The following is a 27,880-nucleotide window of genomic DNA, read 5'->3' on the forward strand; positions in this document are numbered from 1 at the left end:
CACAGCAATGCCAGATCCAAGCTGCCTCTGTGACCTACACCACAGCTCACAGAAATGCCAGATCCTTAACCCACTGAGTGAGGCCAGGGATCAAACCCTCATCCTCATGGAGACTAGTCAGGTTCTTAACCTGCTGAGCCACAATGGGAACTCCTCCTGAAGTTTTTTTTTTTAAGTATCTTTTAAAAATATAAAATAAAAATAAAAATATGTTAACCACCATAATACAGGAACAGCCAGAATTTTATTGGGAGGAAAGTCAGTAGGGTAACAGTAACTTCTGTATCTCTAGGAGGGTAACAAGTCTTCCACTTCCAAATTCAAGAACGGTGCGATAATCTCCCGTAGTTCCCACATTCTGCGGCGCCCAAGAATTGTAGGGAGTATCCTTTCAAAGATAAATGTAGCGTCAAAAAGTAGTATGTAGCAAGAAAGTCCAGTGAAGATGACCACATAAAGCAAGATGAAAATCTTCAAGGCACGTTTCCTACAAGGAAAGAAAACCTCTGTTAAGGACATTTTGAAGGATATAGAGAACAAACTAGTGGTTACTGGTGGGGAGAAGGGGGCAGTACGGTGGCCGAGGGAGCAAGATAGGGATGGGGATTAAGAGACAGAAACTACTTTGTATAAAATGCATATGTGACAAGGGTATATTGTACAGTACGGAGAAATATAGCCATTATTTTGCGATAAATTATTTATTTATTCAGAATTTTTTTTTTTTTTGCTTTTTTTTTTTTTTGCTTTATAGGGCCACACCTGTGGCATTTGGAGGTTTCCCAGGCTAGGGGTCTAATCAGAGCTGTAGCTGCCGGCCTACACCACAGCCACAGCAACTCGGGATGCGAGCCGCATCTGCAACCTACACCACAGCTCACGGCAATGCCGGATCCTTAACCCACTGAGCAAGGCCAGGGATCAAACCTGCAACCTCATGGTTCCTAGTCGGATTCGTTAACCACTGAGCCACACCAGGAACTCCTGCGATAAATTTAAACGCACTAGAATCTATAGAAATGTTGAATCTCTATGTTGTACACCTGAAACTAATTTAATACTGTACATCAATTATAAATCAATCAATCAATACATAGACACACAAACAAATAAATAAATAAAAGAACATTCTGAAGAAAACCACCCTGATGTGACTCTTGGTTCCTCCACCCAAGCAGCTCTACAACTTCAAGTAACTGAACTTCTCTTGACCTCTGCTGACATCTGCAAAAGAAGGAACTTGGAGTGGACGAACACCAAAGTCTATCCTAAGACTCTATAGCCATGAAACAGTGAAAACCCTAGATATTGTGGGGCTCTTTCCTTGGAAATGCTCTTTCCCAATAACCACTCTAGAGGTTACAGCTGTCTTTCCCTCGCCTGTAGGCATATGTTGCCTATTTCAGGGGAAATAAAGGCACAGCAGTTAGATTTTCTTCAGGACACAAAATACAGTTGCAAGCGGACTTCAGCTCTATCACCAGTTTTGGGGTTTTTTTGGCCACACCCAAGGCATGAAGAAGTTCATGGGCCAGGGATAGAACCCATGTCACAGCAGGGACAACGCCAGATCATTAGCCCTCTGAGCCACCGAGGAACTCCTCTATCACCAGTTTTATCTTAGCACCAGACATGCCTTTTTAAAAATTTCATTTATGTGCTTTTAAGTCCTTGAATTATTATTTTCTAATTACAGATGCAATACACCATGATTAAGGTAGAAGATCTGGAAAATCCGGAAGAACATAAAGAAGAAAAAAAAATGTCACAGATAATCCAGTTACCTGGAGATAATTAACATCTATAATACATTTCAGAAAAGAAAATCTAGAGCACAGTTACAGTTAGCTATTTTGTGATCCAACTCAGTGGATTCCATGAATCTCAGCCAGTTTTCCTGGCATTATTGCCACTGGCTATCTCTTGGCAGTTACACAAATAATTGCTTCTACTTCACACATTTATTAAAGGACCAACGTTCTTAAAATACTGTTAGGAAGAGGCCTTGCGGGCTGCTAAGGTGAAACAGAAATGTCCTGTCCTCAAGAAGCACTGAATCTAAATGTGTTCTTTCTTATGAAAAGAAAAATGACACATTTTCAAAGCATATCTAGTAAGTAAACACTATCTTCCTAAACTCCAAAATTTATCATCTATGGAAATATTAAACTGGACCATTTTCAAAGAAACATTTTAACATTAATTTTTTTAAAGAAAAAAATCATTTTTGCTAAATTACAGATAACTTGGGGAGTTCCTTTGTGGCTCAGCAGTAACTAACCCAACTAGTATCCATGAGAATGCAAGTTTGATCCCTGGCTTCAATCAGTGGGTTAAGGATCCAGCGTTGCCCTGAGCTGTGGTGTAGGTTGCAAACACAGCTAGAATCTGGCATTGCTTTGGCTGTGGCGTAGCCCAGCCCCAATCTGACCCCTAGCCTGGGAACTTACATATGCTGCAGGTGTGGCCCTAAAAAAAGAGTAAAGAAAAGAAAAAAATTGCAGATAACTTGGAAAACAGAGAAATGAAGAAGTACAATTACATCACCTTAATATAACCAGCTGTTTATTTTCCTTTCTTACATCTCTTCCTTTCATTTATTCTTTCTTTCCTTCCATTTTTTCCCCCCTTTTTACAGCCACACCTGTGGCATATAGAAGTTTCCAGGCTAGGGGTCGAATCTGAGCTGCAGCTGTGGTCTACACCAAAGCCATGGCAACATGAGATCCAAGCCACATCTGTGACCTATGCTGCAGCTTGTGGCAATGCAGGATCCTTAACCCACTGAGTGAGGCCAGGGATTGAACCTGCATCCTGGGACTTCTCTTTGCGGCTCAGCAAAAATGAATCTGACTAGCATCCATGAAGATGCAGGTTCAATCCCTGGCCTCGCTCAGTGGGTTAGGGATCTGGCGTTGCTGTGAGTTGTGGTGTAGGTTGTAGACATGGTTCAGGTCCAGCATTGCTGTGGCTGTGGTGTAGGCCAGCGGCTACAGCTCTGATTCACCCCTTAGCCTGGGAATCTCCATATGGCCACAGGTGTGCTGCCCGCAACCCCCCCCCCCAAAGAAACTGAATCCTCACAGAAATAAGCTTGGGTCCTTAACCCACTGAGCCACAATAGGAACACCTCTGTTTTTTAATAACTTTTTGTTTTATTTGGTTTGTTTGTTTTTGGTTTGTTTTCCTTTGGTTTAGAATGTGTCCTTCCAGTTTTTCCTTTTACTTTTAGTGAACACTCCAGATATGGATGGATTCAGATTTATTTCATGACATTACTCAATCATATGATTTTTATTTACAAGACAATGTGACATAATGTAAATTTAAAAATATTTCTTTTATTAAGCAAAAAAACAACATGTATAATATTTATTTTTAAAGTTTCAGACATCTTTTCTTTGGAAAAATCATAGTTTCTAAATCAAAACATGTTTTTTCATATCACCTGATGGAATAAAAAATTAGTGTCATTAATAATTTTACTTATTTTGAATTTATCTTCCGTAAAGAATAAAAACATGCTTTTGAAGGAGTTCCCTGTTGGCCTAGTGGGTTAAGGATCTGGTGTCACTACTGTTGTGTGGTTTGATCCCTGGCCTTGGAACTTCTGCATGCCCTGGGCATGGCCAGAAAGAAAGAAAGAAAGAAAGAAAGAAAGAAAGCAGTTTTATTTATTATTTATTTATTTATTTGCTTTTATTTAGGCCTGCACCCACAGCATATGGAGGTTCCCAGGATAGGGGTCCAATGGGAGCTACAGCTGCTGGCCTACGCCACAGACACAGCAACATCAGATTGGAGCCATGTCTGCAAACTACACCACAGCTCATGGCAATGCTGGATCCTTAACCCACTGAGTGAGGCCAGGGATTGAACCTGCATCCTGGGACTTCCCTTTGTGGCTCAGCAAAAATGAATCTGACTAGCATCAATGAGGATACAGGTTCAACCCCTGGCCTTGCTCAGTGGCCAGAGATCGAACCCACAACCTCTTGGTTCTTAGTCAGATTCATTTCGGCTGCGCCATGTCTGCAACTCCAGAAACAATTAAAAAAAAAAATTCTTTTGACTTTTGAATACTACTTATTTATTTTCAAAAACCTGCCATACATAATACCTTTAATCTTTTCAAGAATGTTTACGTTATTTGTGGTCAGTCCATAGGGGAAGACTGTAAAGGAACTAAGGGATTGAGGATAATACCAGGAAAAGGCCACCCACCCTTTGAAGCTAAAAAGAGCAAAACTGATACAGAAAGATTGACTTAGTCTGCAATATAAACCCCCTCAAAAAAAACCCCAATAATGTATGAATATACTTTTTTTTTTTTTTTAAAGAAGGCAGATGTCCTAGGATCTTTTTTAATTTTAATTTTTTTTTTTAATTTTTATTTTTGTCTTTTTACAATTTCTTGGGCCGCTCCCGCGGCATATGGAGGTTCCCAGGCTAGGGGTTGAATTGGAGCTGTAGCCACTGGCCTACGCCAGAGCCACAGCAACGCGGGATCCAAGCCGCGTCTGCAACCTATACCACAGCTCACGGTAAGGCCGGATCCTTAACCCACTGAGCAAAACCAGGGATCGAATGCACAACCTCATGGTTCCTAGTCGGATTCGTTAACCACTGAACCACAACAGGAACTCCTGTATGAATATACTTAAATGGAACCAGTGTGTTTCCAGCTCTCTGACAAGAGACTGGTCAAAGTCTTAGGCCATCTTAATTAGGATGTAATGATGTGACGAAAGCTGGCCAGCTGAACTGGATTATCTGCCCATATAACACAGTTAAGTGATCACTGAAAGACATTCACTTATTTACTTATCTGTCTCTTTATTTTTTAGATATAATCCACGGGTCATAGACTTTACCTTTTAAGTGTAAAATTCCGTGGCTTTTAGTTTGCACATAAGGTTGTACAACTATCACCACGATCTAATTCCAGGGAATTTTCAGCAAAATTCTTCCCCCAAACTATTTCCCACTATCCCCAAGCCTGGCAACCACTAATCTACTTTCTATCTACATGGATTTTCCTATTTTGAACATTTTGTGTGAATGGAATCATATAGCATGTGGCCTTTTGGGTCTTACTTCTTTTGCTTAGCATAATGTCTTCAAGGGTCATTCACGATGTAGCATGTATAGGTACTTTATTCTTTTTTGTGGCTGCATAATACTCCATTGTATGCATATACCACATTTTGTTCACCTATTTATGAGTTGATGAATATTTGTTTTGTTTCCACTTTTTAGCTGCTGTAAACATTTGTGTATAGGCTTTCGTGTGAACACATATTTTCAGTTCTTTGTGTATATACTTAGGAGTGGATCATATGGAACCTTAACATTTTCAGGAACTGCCAAACTAAATGGTATCTTGCTATTTTTACTTGCATTTCCCCAATGATCAATGATATGTTAATTTTGCTTTTAGACTGAGTGTTTTTTCATGTTTTTTTTGGGGGGGGGTGCATTTGTACATCTTCTTTGAAGAAATGTCTATTCAATTTTTTTTATTGATTTTCACTTTTTAAAGATTTATTGAAATATAGCTGATTTATAATGCAGTGATCATTTCCTCTATTCATTTTTTTTGCTCATTAAAAAAATGGGTGGTCTTTTTATTTTTGAGTTTTAAGAGTTTGTATTCTAGATTCTAAATCCTTAATTTTAAGAGTTCTGAAAAAGTGGATTCTGATAACATTTTCCAGCTTGATCACTGATTTTATGAAGGAGGAAATTTTCTGGGGTCTTTACTCCAGCATTTTCCTTGCCATCACTTCTCATTTATTAATTTAATATTTGTTGACCATGATGAATATATTTTACATTTCATGTCCCCAAATCTTCAAGTAGCCTATGGAGTATTAAGAGAAGACAGATTGGAAACTATTTAATTGCAAGAATATACTGTGGGTGCCATGTCAGGATTATGTGCCAGGTACACTGTGTACACACAAAAGAAGGAACTGGAGATTCTACTTGGGTTGGTGATTGGGGTTAAAGAACCAAAAAAGCTTTCTTAGTGCAGAGTACTACTCAGGGTATATATGATGGTGTGGCATCTCCAGAAAGCAATCCAAAGAGTTAGAATTTGCCAGTATGTATGACTTCAATACCAAACAAGGGAGAGGGATCCTGTCCAGAAAATAAAAGTTTCCAGATCTGCTCAGCAGGTATGTTCTTTCATGGACGTGGCTGCATCAGAGCTTTAAGATTTATGTATAGACAGTTATCTAGAACAAGTTATCTAAGATTTATGTATATATAGTATCGTAGATACAGTATCTACGTATCCAATGCAACAGACCTATTTAAAATAATGAGAAAAATATTATGACAATAAATATTTAAAAAACAACAATAAATATTTAATTGAAAAAGATAAAATGGAGTTCTCATTGTGGTTCAGAAGGTTAAGAACCCAACTAGTATCCATGAGGATGCAGGTTCCATCCCTGGCCTCACTCAGTGGGTTAGGGATCAGGAGTTGCTGTGAGCTGTGGTTTAGTTCATAGACACAGCTTGGATCCCATGTTGCTGTGGCTGTGGTGTAGGCCAGCAGTTGTAGCTCTGATTTGACCCCTAGCCAGGGAACTTGCATATGCCATGGGTGGGGCCCTAAAAACAAAGAAAATAAATTAATACATACATAAAAAGAGAAAAGAACTTTTTAGTTAGCCATTGACGAAATTCAATCTTATGATAGCTTATCCATTTTTTGGCCTTTTTCCAGCCCCCAAGGCCCCATCCCTCACTTACCACATTGTAATGCCGGGAGGAGAGTTCTGCACTAAGGCGGGTATTGGAGCCTGAGGAAGCAGGGGCTCCCTTTCTTCACTGCCCATTTCTTCAGGACTCTGAGAGTCTGTCTTCTCTCCTTGCATCTGGTATATCCCTAGCTTTGTATTTAGAAGAGTCATGCCCTTGCAAAAGTTCTGGGGGGGGGGGGAAAGAGCAATCATTTAAAAACAAAATGATTCTACATGTTTGTCCTTATCATTGGAGATGATGCAGAATGCCTTTCTCCTGGAACATTTCAGGGGCTCACCTTGCAAATCACATGTAAGGCACGTGAGGAGGTCACGGCAGGTGCATACTCACCTAAGGAAAGAGACTTACACATTTACAGAGTGAGGTCACACTATGGTAGAAAATTAAACAAGACCCACGTGCTAATCTTTAACTATTGGATTATTCAAGTAGAAAGATTAGTTATCTTTTTATTGAATTCACCTATTCAATTTGCTCATCCATGCAAAACATTATTGAGTGATTCCTCCCAGGCACTCTTCTAGGATATAGCAGTTAACAAACTAGACAAGGAATGGGCATTCTATCGCACATGTGTTTTTATATACTTATTTTTTTCCTTTTAGGGCCACACCTGCATATGGAAGTTCCCAGGCTAGGGGTCGAATCAGAGCTGCAGCTGCTGGCCTATGCCACAGCCACAGCAACGCCAGATCCAAGCCACGTCTGTGAACCATACCACAGCCTGCAGCAACACTGGAACCCACTGTGTGAGGCCAGGGATCAAACGCTCATCCTCATGGACATGGGTTGGGCTCTTAACCCACTGAGCCACAAGGGGAACTCCTATTTTCTTTTTCAAATTTTATTGAAGGCACATGTGTTTTTATTTTTTAACAAAACAGACAAGGAATTACATGTGCATTTATAGGGATTGGGTGACAAGCAATAAACAACTAAACACATATATACATTAGGTACTATAAATTAAAATACACACTAAAGCAAGAGTAAATAAGGTGATGAGACATAGTAGCTGAGGTTTGGTGGTGGGACATCTACTCTAGGTAGGTGGGATGATTAGGTATCTCTGAACAGGTGATAGGTTCATTCACTTATTCATTGTTTCATTCACCCATTCACAGTTACCTCAATGTATAAAATCTTGTTGGAGGAGTTCAGAAATGGAGTCATTTTTCTGGCTAGGGGAGATTAGGGGAGGTCTGGAAGACAGGGTGATATTTGAGCTGAGCCTTGAAGAGTGGATAATATGTAGACATGGAGTACAAACTCTGACTGGAGGAGCTGTAGAAGCAGCTAAGAGGTATGAGAGCTTGGAAGTACACCACACCTGTGAGCTGTTCTGTCAGCCCAAAGCAGGAGGTCAGGAGGGGGAGAAGCGGTGAAAAGGCTAGAAAGAGACCAGTAAGTGGTATGAGCTCAACTTCTAGGGAAAGAATTACCTTTGTATTTAGATTTAAATCATGCTATTTTATCATCATTTGAAATTGTGTAACTCTGAACTCTTACCTCTATTCTTGCAATGAGTTTCTCCTTTAATTCATGAGCTTCATTGCAAGCATCAGCCTGAAAAGACACCCACAATTTTGGGTAAAATAGGAGTTATATTTTCTGGTTTATACAATAAACCATACTCATTCAGATACCACTTAGTCATAAAAAGGCTACGTTGGAACTTACTTTTATTCAGTCAAATCTTTCCTCTTAGAACAAATTCACAGTGCAATCATGAGATATCTCAGGAGATATAACCAAAAGATTAATAAATTACTTTTAATATTTTAGAAATATAAATTTACACAATAGCAGCTGATTATAAGTCATCTTTTTCTATATTCATTACTCTCTCCTTTCTCCCGAAATTTCCGCCAGGACATTAGTTGTAGAAACAATATATTTCTGAGGAAAAAAGCCTGTATGTCTTCTAAATATTTAAAAATTTTTAATCTATAAATGTAAGTCTTCTTTGTCCATTGACAGATGATTGGATAAAGAGGATGTGGTACACATATACAATGGAATATTACTCAGCCATAAAGAATGAAATAATGCCATTTGCAGCAACTTGGTTGAACCTAGAGATTATCATACTAAGTGAAGTAAGTCAGATAGAAAAAGACAAAGATCACATGATATCACCTATATGTAGAAACTAAAAAAAAAAAAAAAAGATATAAATGAACTTACGTGGAAAACAGAAATAGACCCACAGACAATGAAAACAAATTTGTGGTTACTGAAGTGGCAAAGGGAGAGAGGTAAATTAGGAATTGAGATTAACATATACATACTACTATAAATAAAATAAATAGCCAACAAAAGACCTAGTATATAGCATAGGGAACTATTCTCAATATTTTGTAATAACCTATAAGGAAAAAAATCTGAAAAGAAAAAAGATTTATATGGATCTTTTATATATAACTTATGTATATATAAAATTGAATGACTTTGCTGTATATCTGATAATAACACGACATTGTAAATCAACTCTGCTTCAATAAAAAAATATAAGTATTCATTATGTTAGTTTGACTATCCAGGCCTTATGGTTTAGCAAAAGAGCTGTCCACAAAAACTGTCTGGTTCCTCTTTTCCTTCCCTGCCTCCTTTAGGATGTCAGGTAGAGATTATAGATGGTTTCGGTTGGTTTCTATCAGTAAGATCAAGACATGGGATGAAAGCAAACCATCCCCTTCTAAGATGTGAGTGCCAGTTGTACATATATCAGGAGTAAATAATACTTTTAATGGTTTTAAATTAATCCGTCCATAATGGACTTGCAGGACACCTTGAAAAACAGAGCTATAGCAGAAAAAACAGTGTTCAGGGATTTAAGAAAGATGGTTTCTATAGATGTCATTTATAGAAACTGATTCTTAAAGAAGTGCTTGCAAAAGCAAGAAAACATATGGATTTCTGAGGCACAGTTTGTAATGGTAAACATTGGTATAAAGCCCTAAATATCCAACAAAGCAAATTTAATATATTCTAAAATCAAATCCTGCACTATGTAAACAGTGAAAAAATAAAATGGCATCTAGTGGCATAGAAAGTTGTTGAAGAAAAAATGCTAAGTGAAAAAGGCAAGTTCTAAAACAGTATATATAATATAATCCCATTAAAATAACAACATGGGAATTCCTGCTGTGGCACAGTGGGTTAAGAATCTGGCATTGCTGCATCTGTGGCATATGTTGCAGCTGCACCTCTGATTCAATCCCTGGCCCAGGCACATATGACGCAGGCACAGCTGAAATTTTAGAATATAAATATCTAAAATGTTTACTGTGTTTTTGAAAGAGTGGGATTATTTTTCTTTTTTTATATGAAATAGTTCTATAATGTTTTAATTATCAAAATAAGCCTGCATTACTTTTATTAGAAAAAAATTTTTTTAAGTATAGAAAGAGATAATTTTTTTTCTTTTTACAACACCCATAGTATATGGAAGTTGCCAGGCCAGGGACTGAATCAGAGCAGTCAGCTTATACCACAGCTACAGGTGTGATGTATGTCATAGCTTGTGGCAACATGGGATCCTTAACCCACAGAGTGAGGCCGGGCAGAGATTGAACCCGCATCGTCATGGATACCAGTCGGATTCTTAACCTGATGAGCCACAATGCATTTCCAGAAGGAAAAAAAAGAATTTAATGGGAGAACAAGGTCTTTTCATGTGAAAAAATGGACAAGTCACTTCATGTTTCTGAGTTACACTTTTCTGAAAATGAGAGCAGAGACTAAATAACACTAAGTTCCCTTCCAGGTCTAAAATTCTGAGTCTCATTGGATTTTGGATTCCATTCCCTAAAATTCTCTATATCAGAGATTTCTTTGAAGAACTTAATTATAAAGTCATTTTATCATTACCTGGACAAATTTGTTATCCATTTCTCCTAACTGCCTTTTAATTTCCATGATCTTCTCCTTTAAACAAAAGGACACAGGACAAAAGTTGTAATGAATGATGTGTGAAATTGAAACAAAGCAAATGGGAGTTCCTGTCGTGGCTCAGAGGTTAGCTAACTCGACTAGCATCCATGAGGACGCAGGTTCGATCCCTAACCTTGCTCAGTGGGTTGAGGATCACGCGTTGCCGTGAGCTGTGGTGTAGGCTGCAGACGCGGCTCGGATCCCACACTGCTGTGCTGTGGTGTGGGCCCGTGGCTATAGCTCAAACTCTACCCCTAGCCTGGGAACCTCCATGTGTCATGGGTGCGGCCCTAAAAAAAAAGACAAAAATACCCCCCCCCAAAAAAAAAAAAAGAAAAGAAAAAAGAAAAAGAAACAAAGCAAATGATCAAATAGTTTGAGATTTAATAGAAACTGATTTTTTTGGCATATTGTTTGTGGTGCTGATCTCCAAAATCAACTTTGTTTTTCACTTTTTAAAAATTTTTTATTTTTTGCTTTTTAGGGCTGCACCCACGGCATATGGAGGTTCCCAGGCTAGGGGTCTAATCCGAGCTACAGCTGCCGGCCTATATCTGAGCCACAGCAATGCCAGATCCAAGCCATCCAAGCCGCGTCTTTGACCTACACCACAGCTCACGGCAACACCGGCCCCTTAACCCACTGAGTGAGGCCAGGGATCGAACCCAAAACCTCATGATTCCTAATCGGATTCCTTTCTGCTGCTCTAGGACATGAACTCCGAAAATCAACTTTAAACCAAATCAACAAGATTTCACTGGTTACATCCTATGGAAGTGACCGTGGAGCTAAGCATTGTGCTGGGTAGATACAAGAAACAAGAGTGTTCACCCTCAAACTGCTTATAGGGGATGTACAGTCTACACCCTTTGTTTACCAAGTTCATACATCACCAACCCCTGAATTGTGTGATTTAATTATATGGAAAGGAGCTGTGATATAATAATCACATTTTAAATGCTGCCCTAGTTTATATATTAAATATCTTTGCACAGTACTTATCAGAGAGGATTGTACCAAAGATAATTGAGATAGGAATCAGTCTTAGAATGAAAGTTATGCTTGAATGGAGATTTCAGAAAGCTTGGGAGCTCAGTAGCAAGCAACACCCAAAAGCCACTTCAAAGTCCTTTTCTCAACTGAAAGTTCTCTTAAATTTATTTCTGGCGAGTGTGTGTGTGTGTGTGTGTGTGTGTGTGTGATTAAATATTTTCACCACTTTTCCCCTCCTCTCCCTTTCATGCCTTTCTGAGTCATTCCATTTCCTCATGAGAAATAAATGAGCCAGTACATGTAATATTACTTTAACTTTATTAACTTACTTCCCCTTTAATTTTCCCACTCTTTCCCACACTATATTTATTTCTAACAGTCTTCACTTTTCCCTCCACCAGAGTAAACCTGCAGCCATTCCTACTGACTTTGCTTCTGCAACAATCAAATTTAAAGTTTCTTGTTTATTATATGATCGTGTTTGTTTTTATGCAGTCCTTCCCATCTCCTTTTAGTCTCGTGGAGGACAGAACTTGTGTCAATTTTTAAGTCACATTCATTGAGATATGGTTTACTTAGATTAAAACTCACCTTTTAAAAGTGTACGGTGCTATGAATTTTGACAAAGAGCATACTGTCACTGTTGTGTAATCGCCACCGTAAGATATGGAATATTTCCATCACATTCACAATTTCTTTGTATCCCTTTGTCAATCCCTGCTTCCCTTTTACCACTGGACTCCAGCAACCACTAAACTGTTGTTTTGTTCCTATGGTTTTTGCCTTCGTCAGATGTGATATTCTGAGTCTGGCTTCTTTCACTTAGTATAATGCATTTGAGATTCATTTATATTGTTGGATTATTAAGAAGTCCATTCTTGGAGTTCCTGTTGTGGCTCAGTGGGTTAAGAACCTGACAGTCTCCAGGAGGATATGGGTTTGATCCCTGGCCTCACTCAGTGGGTTAAGGATCTGGTGTTGCCCTGAGCTGAGGTGTAGGTTGAAGACATGGCTCAGATCTGGAGTTGCTGTGGCTGTGGTGTCGGCCAGCAGCTGCAGCTCTCATTCAAACCCTCTCCTGGGAACTTCCATATGCCATGGGTGCGGCTGTTAAAAAACAAAAAAAAAGAAGTCAATTTCTTTTTATCATTGAGTAGTATTTCATCAGGTAGCACATACCACAGTTTATTCACTTACAAGCTGGTGAATATTTGGGCTATGTCTAGTTTTCAGGTCTGTCCCTTTTTTCAGGGGAGTGTATACAAAGTTGTGTATTTCAAGGATAGATAATCTTTGCACATTTTTTTTTTTTTTTTTGCTTTTGCTTTTGCTTTTTAGGGCCACATTCATGGCATAGATTTCCAGGCTAGGGGTCTATTCAGAGCTACAGCTACCGGCTACAGCCACAGCCACAGCAGCTCCAGATCCAAGCCACATCTGCGACCTACACCATAGCTCACAGCAACGCCAGACCCTTAACACACTGAGCAAGGCCAGGGATCAAATGTGCAACCTCATGCTTCCTAGTCGGATTCATTTCTGCTGTGCCACAATGGGAACTCCTTATACATATTTGTGATGCCTTCATATTTCATATTATTCCAAGCCCTTGTTGGTTTGTTTTTAAAATTTCACTTCCATTTGTCTTTGTGCTCTTCTATTTTTCTCTTTTCACTCTTTTGATATTCATTCCTCCCTATCCTACCTCCTGTTGAAATTCACATTCCTTTAATATAGCTGACTTTTGGAAGAAAATTTTTAAGACAGAATATTTCTTAGCTTTTGTCCTCTTGCCTTTCTTCACAGTGTGCAATTTCCAAAGCCCAAGACAGTGGAAAAACTCTTGACTTTTCAACGAGCACAAAATGAGGCTGCTCCTCCAAAATGTTGGACTAAACCATAGTTAAAGGTAATTTTTTCCTTGGTGATAAATTTGTACTGATCAGAAGATGGTTTTTAATATGGGGAGGGTTTAAAAAATATTACCTTCCTATAATAAAAGAGGCATTTTTCTTTTTTACTTCTTTCAAAATCTACTAATCTAAAGTAGAGGCTGACAATTTCAACAAAAAGGTAGTTAGGTACAGATTCTTTCCATTTTTAGAGACTTTTCTTCAAATGTCTGAAGTTTAGTAGAGAAGAAAAACTATCAGCCAGGACTCTGAAGTCTTAATTCTTGTCCAAAGTTGGACACTACTTTCTTAACATTTAAAAAGGGAATATTAAATCTTTTTAATTGATTGATTGTCTTTTTAAAGCCACACCTGTGGCATGGGGAAGTTCCCACGCTAGGGGTTGAATCGGAGCTATAGCCGCTAACCTACACCACAGCCATAGCAATGCCAGATCTGAGCCACATCTGTGACCTACACTGCAGCTCACGGCAATACCAGATCCTTAACCCACTGAGCAAGGCCAGGGATCAAACCCACATCCTCATGGATACTAGTCAGGTTTGTTATTGCTGAGCCACAAAGGAAGTCCTTTAAACCTCTATTAAAAAGGGAAAATTAAACTTTTTGCAGAAAAGAGTCTTTAAGAAATGCAAGGAGACAAGACAAGAGGAAGACTTTGGAGATGGTCAAAATCAACACAAGAACTCTTCATGAAGCCATCAAAGACAAACACAAACATATCTCTTATATTCCAAGGATGCACTTCTTCACAAACACCTATTTCCTGCATGTCTTCTCTGTATTGTTAGATGCTGGGATATAAATATTGAGAGAAGTTTTCCCTCATGGTACTAGTCATTAATCTTAAAACGGTATCGAGATGTAAACCCACCAAATATGACTGAGTTTCTAGGTAGACAAGTCTAGCCTTTTTGTGTGTTAGAGAATAGAAGTGGTGGTACTCAGGCAAACTGTGCTCAGAACTGACCACCAGAGAGCTCTGTTCCTCGTGATGGAAGATGGGTTTTAATTCTTGTTATGATCTATTAAACAGTAGAAGAGATGGAAGAGGTGGCAGAGTCCCCACAACTCAGATTGCCTTTTCCAAGCCTTCAGCTTACCTCCATGTTTACCCCCTCCTCAGGGTCAAGGTCCTGATGTGATCCCAGGTTTTCAATTTGGCCTTCCAGGGACATCACCTCACTTAATAAGCTGCAAACAGACCAAGAGATGGACTGAGTCCTGTGGAAACATACCCAATGAACAATCTTTTTTGATCTTTCAAAAATGGAACCTTAGCAAAATTATCATACTAATTCAGAGAGTGTGGAGGTTCCCAGGTTACAGGTTTAATCAGAGCTACAGCTTCCAGCTACAGCTTCTGGCCACAGCCATAGCAATGCCAGATCCAAGTCATGTCTGCAACCTACACTACAGCTCACAGCAACATTGGATCCTTAACCCACTGAGCGAGGCCAGGGATTGAACCCGCAACCTCATGTTTCCTAGTTGGATTTGTTTCTGCTGTGCCACGATGGGAACTCCTAAAAATCTTAACCACAATGACATCTCCATGCAATATGGCTTCATTGGTGAAGTGCACCAAACATTTAAGAAAGAAATTATGCCAGTTTTACGCAAACTCATCCAGAAAATAAAAAAGATGGGAAAAATCCCAGTTTTTTTTTTTTCTATGAGGCAAGCATTATTCTGATACTAAATCTAGACATTACAAGAAAGAAAAACACAGGTCAATATCTGTCATTAACATACATGTAAAAATCCAGAGTTCGCATTGTGGCTCAGAAGGTTAAGAACCCAACATAATGTCCACGAAGACGTGGGTCTGATCCCTGGACTCACTCAGTGGGTTAAGGATCCAGTGTTGCCACAAGCTGTGGCATAGGTCACAGATGCAGCTCGGATCCAGTGTGGCTGTGGCTGTGGTGTAGACCTGCAGCTGCAGCTCTGATTCGACTCCTAGCCTGGGAACTTCCATATGCCACAGGCACAGCCATGAAAAGAGAAAAAAAAAAAAAACCCAAAAACCCAAACATTTAAAAATCCCATTTCAGTAAGCTGAATTCAACAACATAAAAAAAAAAAAGATGATATATTATAACCAAGTGAGATCTGTTCTAGGAATTCAAGGCTTGTTCGGCATTCAAAAATCAGTCATTATATTTCACCTTATCAAGAGAATTATATATTTTACCTTATCAAGAGAATTATAAACAACAAAAAACATGATTATTCATAGATGCAGCAAAAACTATTGAAACAATTAATTCAGTATCATTCCTGACTTTAAAAATAGCTCCATAAACTAAGAATAGAAGAAACTTTCTCAATCTGAGAAAGAGTGTCTTTAAAAACACTCAAACGAAAAAACCTAACATAACACTTATTGCTTTTCCTGTAAGATTGAGAACACAGTTTGTCTGCTCTCTCCTGTCTCTTCTCCTACTTAACATCATACAAGAAGTTCTAGCCAATATAACAAGTCATCAAAAAGAAGTAAAAGGAATAGAGATTGGAAAGGAAGATGGAGAGCTGTTTCTATTTGCAGATGACATAATTATCTATGTGGTAAATCCAAAATAACTTATGAAAAGTACTGGAACTAATAAATGAGTTTAGGAGTTCCCATAATGGCTCAGTGGAAATGAATCTGACTAGTATACATGAGGATGCAGGTTTGATCCCAGGCCTCCCTCAGTGGGTTAAGGATCCAGCATTGCCATTAGCTGTGTTGTAGGTTGCAGACATGACTTGGATCTGGAGTTGCTGTGGCATAGTCCAGCAGCAAGAGCTCCAATTCAACCCTTAGCCTGGGAACCTCCATATGCCACAAGTGAAGCCCTAAAAAGACCAAATAAATAAATAAATAGATAAATAAGTTTAGCAAGGTCACAACACAAGGTCAATACACAAAAATCAACTGTATTTCTACATGCTAGTAATTAACAAGGAATCGAAAAATTTTAATTAACATTTATAATAGCAACAAAACCATGAGATACTTAGGCATAAGTCAAACAAAGTGTGAAATATCTGTTCACTGAACACTACAACACTGATGTAAGACCAAAATAGAAATACTGTACTCATGAACTGGAAGAGTTGATATTGTTAAAAATATTAATTCCTCCCAAATCTAGAGATTAATGGTAATGCCAGTCAAAATCACAGAAAGATTGACAGGCTGATGCAAAAAATCTGTTGGAAAAGAAAAAAATCCAAATAGCCAAAACAATTTTTAAAAAATAGAACAAGACTGAATAATGCTCACTTCCTGATTTCAAGCCTTAACATAAAGCTATAGTAAACAATGCAGTGTGGTATTACTGAGAATATAAACATACAGATTATTGGAGGAGAATAAGGAATCCAGAGGTAGATTCACACATGTATGGTCTATTGATTTTCAACAGTGATGCAAGGTAATTCCACAGAGAAAGTAAAACTCATTTCAATAAATGCCACTGAAACAACTGGATATATATATATATGTGAAAAGAGAGAGAGAAAGAAAGAAATCTTGGGATATACATATGCAAAAAAAAGAAAAAAGAAAAAAAGAAAAGGAACTTTGAGGCCTCCCTATCATGGGTTGCATGTTTTTGTCTCCTCAAAATTCATATATTGAAACCCTAACTCCCAATGATACTGTATTGAGAGGTAGGATTTTAGGTAGGTACTTAGGTTTAGTCAAGTCATGAGAGAGGAGTCCCCATAAAGGGATTAGTATTTTATAAGAAGAGAGACTAAAAGTCTCTCCATCACATGAGGAAACAGCAAGAAAGTAGTCATCATATAAAATATCATAGTTATTTTCAAACAGTTTGGATGTTTTTAAAATAAATGTAAGCATATACTTAATATATGACCCAGTGTTCCAACCTCTGATTATTTCTCCAAGGAAAATATAATGTGTGTTTATACAAAAACCTGTATGTGAATGTTTGCAGTCGCTTTATGATTGCTAAAAATTCTAAATGAGGAGTTCTGGTCATGGCTCAGAGGTTAACGAACCTGACTAGCATCCATGAGGACGTGGGATCGATCCCTGGCCTCCCTCTGTAGGTTAAGGATCTGGCCTTGCCATGAACTGTGGTGTAGCTCGCAGATGCAGCTCAGATCCTGAGTTGTGGTGGCTGTGGCGTAGACTGGCAGCTGTAGCTCTGATTCAAACCCTAGCCTGGGAACCTCCATATGCTACAGGTCTGGCCCTAAAAAAAACAAAAACAAAAACAATAAATGTGCCTCAATTAGTGAATGGATAAACTGTGGTATACTTATATGATGAAATACTATCCAGTAACAAAAAGGGACACACTACTGATGCATGCAACATGGATGTATCTCAAGTGCATTGTACTAAGGGAAAGTAGATACAAAAGACTGCATGCTGCGTGAGTCTACCTAGGTGTCATTCTAGAAAAGGCAGAAGTGTAGAGAGAGAACAGATGAGTGGTCACTAGCAGCCGGGCCTGGGGAAAGGTGCTAACTACCAAAGGACACGAGGGATTTGAGGCGTGATGAAAGTGTTCTTTATTTTCACGGGAGTGGCTACGCAACAATACACATTCTTTAAAACTAGCAGAACTGTACAATAAAAAAGCATAATTTTACTGTATGTAAATTATACCTTTTTTTTGAAAATGGAAAGTTTAATGTATAGAAGTTGAATTGATAAAAACACAGATCTTTTTTTTTTTTTGGCCACACCCACCCCATGAGGAAGTTTCTGGACAGGGATCGAACCTGAGCCACAGCAGTGACCAGAGCCACAGTGGTGTCAATGCTGGATCCTTAACCCACTAGGATACCAGGGGACTTTGAAACACAGAATTCTTTAAAATCCAAATATTATTAATGCTCTGGATGAAAAAAAAAAAAAAAGGCCATTTTGAAGAGGACAGTCAGGAGAAGGACTATGTAAAGAGATGTTTAGCTGAAAGTTATGGTGATGTTTAACTGAATGTAAAGAAGATGTTTTCTGAAAGGTAAAGAAATGTTCAGAAGAGTAGCCCCAGAGTGGCAAAGAGCTTGGAATGTGGTAGGAATGTCTAGAAGGCCAGAGGAATTTACTTCTAATAATAGCTTGCATTTATTCCTTGTTAATTACATACCAGACATCGTATGTATTTTGGTATTTTATTTAATATCCACAATAAACCAATGAGGTGGCTGTCATTAGTCCCTTTTTCTAGACGAGGAAAGTCACAGCTAAAAAAGAGGTCACAGCTTAACCTCTTTCCAAGAAACGTCAATGTCAGGATTCAAACTTGGGTCCCTCTGACTCCAAAGTCCATTCTCTTTATACCAGTGGCTGGATATATAACTTTATCATAATTTCTGTTTCATCTTGAAACATATATGCATTACAAATATACCTTAATAGTTAAAGAATTCATATGTGCATTAACAAATAAACTTTAACTGTTTTTTCATGTCATATTGGTTGGATCCCTTTGGATAATACTGGCTAAAACTCAAGGATCATTGGAAACCTGAATATTGGGAACCTGAAGACCTCCTTTTGATAACTTTGTTTTCTTTCTATGGATGCACCTGTGGCATATGGAAGTACCTGGGCTAGGGGTCTATTTGGAGCCTAAGATGCCTGCCTATGCCACAGCCACAACAAAGCCATATCCAAGCCACATCTGTAACCAGTGCCAAAGCTTGAGGCAGTGCCTGATCCTTAACCCACTGGGCAAGGCCAGGGATAGAACCCTCATCCTCACAGACACTATATTGGGTTCCTAATCCACTGATCCACAAGGAGAACTCCACCTATTAATAACTATTAATGTGGCTTCAAGGAGAGAGCCTCTGAGAGAAGTCCTTCTCTTGAGAGAAGAGAGAGGAAAGATGAAGATGACTTTGATCTAGGCTTTGAGATTTTATAACATTGACTTTCAATCCTAAGGCCTTATATTTCTTACCCTAAAGACTTTACCACCTTAAGCCTGAATTTTTTAGGTTTCTAAAGTTATGAAACTTTACTATTTTCTGACAAACCCCAACACCCTACAATTACCTCTTCACTGTGTTTTCTGTTAGATTTACTTTTTGTATAATATTTTTAATTTTCTCCATCCAGCCTATGTGATCAGCTCCAAGTTCTTTCACTTGTAGACCCATCTGTGTATTCCAGTGGTTTAGCTGGAAGAATACATTCTCCTGACTCCTGCAGAAACATTATCATGATCAGTTTTAAGGTAGAAAATGGGAAACATCTCACGAAGCCTGAACCCTCTTTCTTTGGATGGCATATTGGTCTGTTTATTCATTTCCTGCCACCAAAATGTGCCAGGTAGGCACTTAGGCCTCAAGAAAGAAGTTTGGACATGTATATAATATCCATTTCAACATAAGGGCATCTTTATAAGGCTGGAGAAAATAAAGTCTACTTTATGTTCAGTTAAAAAATACACACACGCATAAATATCTGTATATATCGGTGTATGTGTGTGTGTCTATCTATCTATCTATCTATCTATCTATCTATCTATCTATCTATCTATCTATATTTAGGGCTACAGGTACAGCATATGGCAGTTCCCAGGCTAGGGGTCAAATCGGAGCTACAGCTGCTGGCCTACGCCACAGCCACAGCAACACCAGATCCAAGCTGTGTCTACAAACGACACCACAGCTCACGGCAATACTGGATCCTTAACCCACTGAATGGGGCCAGGAATTGGACCCACATCCTCAGGGATACTGTTGGGTTCTTAACCTGCTGAGTCGCAACAGGAACTTCCAGACATATTTTTAATTTCCCTGCTTGGAATGAATGTTAAGTGTTGAATTCAGGATGGTGGTTGAATCTTGGTGGGGGAAAAGAAGCATAAAATAGGGAAAGGGTCCATAAGGATTTAAAAATACATTTTTAATAATAATTATAATAATTTTCATCTCTAGAAAATTATCTCAGTGTGATGAAATATGTATTAATTCCAGGCTCCAAAGAAAAGTTTGCAGAGAGACCTCTGCCTCTTTCCCTAGAATTGGCCACCTTCTGCCTTCCTTCGGGAAGAGGTAGGTGGTTACTCATGTACATCAGTGCTTTACGGCTCAAGACATATGTGGATTTTCAATCTTCTAGGCTTTCCCTAAGTTCTCTGCTATGTTTCTTTTTCCCCTTCTACAGAACATTATTAAATATTCCCTCTGGCGAGTGCCAAGGCTTACAGTTGAGGGATGTTCTTCTCTGAAAACTGCAAAGAAGTGGACGCTTGGGGATCTTCATGGGGAATGTGATCTTTTTCTTGCTCATCCGGTTCACTCTGTGGGTTGTGGTCACTCTCAGCCTCCAGCTCCAACATATCCTGATAAAGATTATGCAGGAAGCAAAGCACAATGAAAAGGTTATCACAAGAGAAATGTGTGTGTTTTGAAGAGAACAGGCTAAAAGTGTACTTGCATGCAATGCACAGTCTAAGGGTATTACTTTTCATTTATGTGCAACCCTAGGAAAAGCTCATATGTCTCCCCTGAATGTTTCCTGGGCAGCTCAAACTCAGAAAGGAAAAAATGGAACTCATCATATTTCCCCTCTGCCTTGTCCAAGTTCCCTATGTTTGCATGCAGTCTCCCTATCCATCAAAATGCCTCTGCTAGAAAACTGGAAGAAATCCTTAAATTTTTGTGGGAGACATTCTTTTCTCTCTTCATTACTCACGTTGTCTCTACTAATACCTATCTTTTTTTTTCATTTTTCAAGTTTTATTTACGTATAGCTGATTTACAATGTTGTGATCATTTCTGCTCTACAACAAAGTGATTCAGTTACATACTGTATGCACATCCATTCTCTTTCAGATTCTTTCACTATATAGATTATCCCAGAATATTGGGTAGAGTTCCCTGTGCTATACAGCAGGTCCCTGTTAGCCAGTCATTCCGTACACCTCAGTGTTCATGTGCCAGTCTCAACCCCCAGTCCATCCCTCCCAACCCCCCACCTGTCCCCTTTAGTAACCATAAGTTTGTTTTCAAAGTCTGTGTGTCTGTTTCTGTTCTGCATTTGTACCCTTTTTTAGATTCCACATGTAAGCAATATCATAGGATGTTAATTTTTCACTGACTAACTTCACTTAGTATGATAATGTCTAGGTCCATCCATGTTGCTGCAAATGGCATTATTTCATTCTTTTTATGGCTAATATTCCATTGTATATATGTGCCTGCCACATCTTTATCCAGTCCTCTGCCAATGGACATTTAAGTTGCTTCCACGTCTTGGCTTTTATAACTAGTACGGCAATAAACACTGGGGTGCATGTATTTTTCGAATTATGGTTTTCTCCAGATAGATGCCCGGGAGTGGCATTGATGGATCATTTGAATACTTATCTTTTTATTTATTTTTGTACTTTTTTTTTTTTTTTTTTTTTTTAGGGCTGTACCTGTGGCATAGGGAAGTTCCAGGCTAGGGGTTGGAATGCTGTAGCTGCCAGCCCATGCCACAGCCATGGCAACATAGGATCCAAGCAGTGTCTGCAACCTATATCACAGTCCATAGCAATGCCAGATCCTTAACCCACTGAGCAAGGCCAGGGATCCAACCTGAATCCTCATGGATCCTAGTCAGGTTCGTTAACCGCTGAGACACGAAGGGAACTTTTGAGTATTTATCTTTTAAATCAGTGTCTCTTTCCCCACCCACCTGGCATGCCTGCTCATGCATCCTACTCAGAGCCCAACTTCCGGTCCTTGTCAGCTCTCAGCTCCTATTGGTGTCCTGGCTTCCTATCTGCCTCCTGTGCTATTCCTGCCTCAGTGTCCTGCCTGCCTGCTTACCTGCCGTGCCTTTGCCGGCACACTTCCTCTCTCACAACAGCTTCTTTTTGGCACCTTTGTCTTTGCATGTGCTGTTCCTTCTTTCTGAAATGCTTTTCTTCCATCCAGTTCATCCTTCAAAACTTACTTGTCGTACTCCCAGTTTTCTCCCGGTACAGCGCTCCCGTGTACCTCATAACACATCTGCTACTTCTAGGACAGGTTTTATCAGATACAGAAATGTTCCTGTCTGAGTTTCTCCTAGTGTGAGCTTGCTGACGGGAAAGAATTTCATATACGGGTATCCTAGCACACACTGGGCGCTCCATAAGTGGTTTTAGAACAGTCTTCAGAAATGGGCAAATACATGCTGCTTCCGAGAGATGCAAACAAAAGCAGGAAAAAGGAAAGTCTGTTCACTGACCTGGCATCCAAAATCAACACTATATATATATATATATATAGATAGATAGATAGATAGATAGATAGATAGCAATGCCAGGGATCAGAAATGTGAAACCGGAGCAAAATATTCATTTCTAAATACTTTAGGGGGTTTTGATGGTTAGATCATCGCAGCTTTGAGAGTCTGGCTAAAGAGTCTATTTTGTAAATGAAATTGACAGTTGATTTTTTTTTTTTATTTTTTGGTCTTTTTGTCTTTTTGCCTATTCTGGGACTGCTCCCTTGGCATATGGAGGTTCCCAGGCTATGGGTCTATTCGGAGCCGTAGCCACCGGCCTCCGCCAGAGCCACAGCAACATGGGATCTGAGCCGTGTCTTCAACCTACACCACAGCTCACGGCAACACTGGATCCTTAACCAATTGAGCAAGGCCAGGGATCGAACCTGCAACCTCATAGCTCCTAGTTGGATACGTTAAGCACTGCACCACAAAGGGAACTCTAGACAGTTGATGTTTTTTAACTTCTGTTAACTCTTTGTCCATTTTCTGAACCTGTCCATTCAATCTTATGATCTTCTTTTATACAAGATGAGTATAAGTTTATGTAAACTAGACTTCTTGTTTTGCTTTCAGAGAATAAGAGAAAAAGATGTCCTTCTCAAGAAATCATGTGTCCTTTCGTCAGCAGAGCCAAATTTATTAATGATTATTTGTTAACTATGTGACTGCATGAGATTTATTTTATGTAATTATAGGAATTTCCATAGAAGTAAACATAAAGAAATACAATCATAACTTTTTTTTTTTTTTTTTTTTTTTTTTAGTGCTTCACCCATGGCATGTGGAGATTCCCAGGCTAGGGGTCTAATTGGAGCTGTAGCTGCCGGCCTACACCACAGCCACAGCAACGCAGGATCTGAGCCTCATCTTCGACCTACACCACAGCTCACAGCAATACCGGATCCTTAACCCACTGAGCAAGGCCAGGGATCAAACCCGCAACCTCATGGTTCCTAGTCAGATTCATTTCTGCTGCGCCACGATGGGAACTCCCAATCATAAATTTTTAAAAAATAGTTTGTAAAACTTTAATGCCCTGACTTGAAGTTGATAAGAAATAGTCTATAATAAGGCCTTATATCCTGAGAGTGTGGACTATTTGATAAACTCTTAGAGAGTGAATAGTATCAGCTAATTTGACTTATTCTGTCCTGGGCCATCAAGTAATGCTATCATGATCACTGACTAAAGGATTCAGCAGGGCACATTGAACCCTGAGTGCAGGGAAGGTATTGTGGCAAAGTGGGACTAATGGTAGCATCCCTTCCCTGGAGTTCAGGAACGAAGCTCCCACAAAAAATTAGATGACACCATATGTAGTATGTGTGCCCTAGGATCACAGATTCCACACCTCAATGTCCCTATTTTTTTTCCCCATCTTACGACTCCTCTTCTAATTCAGTCTCTGTTGTTCCTTTTTCTCATAACAGGTATTTATCTGTCATGCTATCTCTATTAACTATTCTCTACACCTGTAACTCCATTCCTTCATGCCTTCTGTCCCTTCTATTTCTTTGGTTTCTTTTTTACTTACTACAGAGTTCTTGAAGGTAAAGTCCAGCCTGTGGGGACCTTTCTTTCTATGGGTTTGTGGACTTAGCCATCCCTAAACCCAAAATATATGCAAAAGAGAAGGAGACAAAAAAAAAAAATGAAACCTGAGCTTCCTTTGAAGGCTGGATAAGGCTAGAAGTAGGAAATACTCACTACCCTTCCTCTATGCTTTTCAGACTGGTTAAAACCACTTTCCTTGGAGTTCCTGGTGGCTCAGTGCCTTAAGGATCCAGCCTTACCACTTCTTGGGTTGGGTTCAATCCCTGGTCCAGGAACTTTCACATGCCAGAACAAAAAAACCCTTTCCTCCCCCATGCCTTCCTCTGTAGCCAATGGCCTGGGGACTCTATGGAGAGATTTGCTCATCAATAACAAAAGGGGTCTTGGCCATTCATTTGCTTTGAACTAAATGAAAGCATAAACTCTTCATAGGACACTCTCAGGTATTTTGTTCAAATTTCTCCATTCCATTTCAGTTGGGTGACTGAATTGCAAGACTGAGAGAGGTTCAGACTGAATTAACAGTAAATGACTGCTTTCTTCAGCAGCACATATACTAAAATTGGAACAATACAGAGATTAGTATGGCCCCATGCAAGGATGACTGCAAATTCTTGAAGAATTACTTTAATTTAAAAAATCCCATTTAAAATTGTACCAAAAAGAGCAAAATATCTAGGAATAAACTTAACCAAGGAGGTGAAATATCTATACTCTGAAATCTATAAAACATTGAAAAAAAATTAAAGAAGATTCAAAGGAAATGGAAAGATATCCCATGTTCTTAGATTAGAAGAATTAATATTGATAAAATGGCCATATTCTCTAGAGCAATCCACAGATTTAATGCAATCTCTATCAAAATACCCATGACATTTTTCACCAAACTAGAACAAATGATCCTAAAATTTATAGAGCCACAAAAGAACAATGAATAGACAAAACAATCTTGAGAAAAATGAACAAAGCTGGGAGTTCCAATTATAGCTCAGTGGTAACAAACCTGACTAGTATCCATGAGGACGCAGGTTCAATCCCCTGACCTCGCTCAGTGGGTTAAGGATCTGGCATTGCCATGGGCTGTGGTGTCTGTCGCAGATGCAGCTCAGATTCCACATTGCTGTGGCTATGGTGTAGGCTGGCAGCTACCTCTCTGATTTGACCCCTGCCTGGGAAATTCCATATGCTGTGGGTGTGGCCCTAAAAAGAAGAAAGAGAAAAGAACAAAGCTGGAAGTATCACCCTCCCAGACTTTAGATTATCCCACAAGCTACAGTAATCAAAACAGCATGATACTGGTCCCTCACATCATACACAAAAATAAACTCAAAATGCCCTAAAGACTTAAATATATGCCATAACACCATAAAACTCCTAGAAGAGAACATAGGCAAAACATTCTCTGACATAAATCATAGCAATCAAAAAATGGGCAGAAGAAATATAAATCAAAATAAAGTTAACATATAATCTAGCAAACATACTCCTGGGTATATATCCAGAGAAGAACATATTTTGAAAAGGTACGTGAACCCCAATGTTCATAGCAGCATTATTTACAATAGCCAAGATATAGAAGCAACCAAAATGTCCATTGGCAGATGAATGGATAAAGCAGATGTGGTATATATATATATATATATATATATATATATATATATATATACATATATATATATATTTCACAGCCATAAAAAAATAATGAAATAATGCCATATTTACTCAGCCATAAAAAAATAATGAAATAATGCCATTTACAGCAACATGGATGGACTAAAGATAATCACACTAAGTAAAGTAAGCCAGACAAAGGAAGACAAATGTCATATGATATCACTTATGTGTAGAATCTAAAATATGATTCAGGATTTCCTGTCGTGGTTTAGTGGTTAACGAATCCAACTAGGAACCAGGAGGACGCAAGTTCAATCCCTGACCTTGCTCAGTGGGTTAAGGATCCGGCGTTGCCATGAGCTGTGGTGTAGGTTGCAGACCCGGCTTGGATCTGGCGTTGCTATGGCTGTAGCGTAGGCTGGCAGCTACAACTCTGATTAGACCCCTAGCCTGGGAAACTCCATATGTCGTAGGTGTGGCCCTAGAAAAGACAAAAAAAAAGGCAAAAATAAAATAAAATAAAATGATTCAAACGAACTTAATGACAAAACAGATACAGACCCATAGATGTGGAAAACAAAGTTATGATTACCAAAGGAGAAACGTGGTGGGGGAGGGATAAATTAGAAGTCTGGGATTAGCAGATACAAACTACTATATATAAAAGAGATAAACAATAAGGACATAATTGTATATTACAGGGAATTACATTCAATATTCTATAACAAACCATAATGGAAAACAATATGAAAAAGAAAACATATATTTCATATTATTTAAATAACAATGACTGTGTGGCACACCAGAAATTAATATGATGTGTACATCAACTATGCTTCAATTAAAAAAAAAAGAAAAAAAGAATGGCATGGTACTGGCACAAAACAAACACATAGATCAATGGAACAGAATAGAGAGGGAGAAATAAATCCACAAACCTATGGTCAATTAATCTATGACAAAGGAGGTAAGATATACAATGGAGAAAAGCCAGTCTTCTCAACAACGGGTACTGGGAAAACTGGACAGCTACAAGAAAAAGAATTAAAGTATAACATTCTCTAACACCATATACAAAAATAAACTCAAATGGACAAAAGACCTAAATGTAAGACCAGACACCATAATATTCTTAGAAGATAACACAGGTACGACTTTCTTTGAAATAAATCATAGCAGTATTTTTCGAATTTGTCTCATAAAGCAAAGGAAATAAAAGCAAAATAAACAAGTGGGACATAATTAAACTTAAAAGCTTTTGTATAACAAAGGAAACTATCAACAAAATGAAAAGACAACCTACTGAGTGGGAGAAAATATTAACAAATGATATGACCAACAAGGGGTTAATATCCAAAATATATAAAGCAGCCCATACAACTCAAAAAAAAAAAAAAAAAAAACAAGTGACTCAATCAAAACATAGGCAGAAGACATGAATAGATATTTTCCCAAAGAAGACATTACAGATGGCTAACAGGCACATGAAAGGATGCTCACTATCACTAATTGTTAGAGAAATGCAAGTCAAAACTACAACGAAGTATTGTCTTACACCTGTTAAAATGGCTAACATTGAAAAATCTGCAAATAGCAAATGTTGGTGAGGATGTGGAGGAAAGGGAACACTTTTACACTGTTGGTGGGAATGTAAATTGGTGCAGCAACTATGGAAAATAGTATGGTAGTTCCTCAAAAAGCTAAAAATAGAGTTACCATATAATCATGGATTTATATCTGGAAAAACCAAAAACAGTAATTTGAAAAGACGAATGTACCCCAGTTCTACTTTCAAAGCCAAGATATGGAATCCACTTAAAATGTCCATCAACAAATGAATGGATAA

At 38.6% G+C, this 27,880-nt stretch overlaps 1 protein-coding gene and 1 non-coding gene across 7 annotated transcripts in view; one reads left to right on the forward strand and one right to left on the reverse strand.

The window, feature by feature from the left end:
- Positions 1 to 225: 225 nt before the first annotated feature.
- Positions 226 to 27,880, reverse strand: part of SMCO2 (single-pass membrane protein with coiled-coil domains 2) — a 34,958-nt gene continuing 7,303 nt past the window's right edge. For 3 of the 6 annotated variants that reach the window (XM_084956498.1, XM_084956501.1, XM_021091236.2), the window contains 7 exons: positions 20,811 to 20,947; positions 19,654 to 19,803; positions 14,726 to 14,816; positions 10,654 to 10,710; positions 8,290 to 8,346; positions 6,769 to 6,944; positions 226 to 487 (listed from right to left, as the gene is read on the reverse strand). In XM_084956498.1, coding sequence (XP_084812624.1) covers positions 289 to 487; positions 6,769 to 6,944; positions 8,290 to 8,346; positions 10,654 to 10,710; positions 14,726 to 14,816; positions 19,654 to 19,803; positions 20,811 to 20,947 — 867 coding nt within the window. In that variant the 3' untranslated portion in view covers positions 226 to 288. The remainder of the gene's footprint in view (positions 488 to 6,768; positions 6,945 to 8,289; positions 8,347 to 10,653; positions 10,711 to 14,725; positions 14,817 to 19,653; positions 19,804 to 20,810; positions 20,948 to 27,880) is intronic. The other 3 variants (XM_084956503.1, XM_084956502.1, XM_084956499.1) reach the window with 2 other exon arrangements.
- LOC146403365 (U6 spliceosomal RNA) lies at positions 24,953 to 25,054 on the forward strand. Its single transcript, XR_014804721.1, has one exon. It is a non-coding gene; the product is annotated as a U6 spliceosomal RNA (small nuclear RNA).

This window comes from Sus scrofa, chromosome 5 (assembly GCF_054392235.1).
Source record: "Sus scrofa isolate SSC_HxYL_T2T_F1_AM1 chromosome 5, Sscrofa_HxYL_maternal_Yorkshire_Landrace_v2.0, whole genome shotgun sequence".
Taxonomy (NCBI): domain Eukaryota; kingdom Metazoa; phylum Chordata; class Mammalia; order Artiodactyla; family Suidae; genus Sus; species Sus scrofa.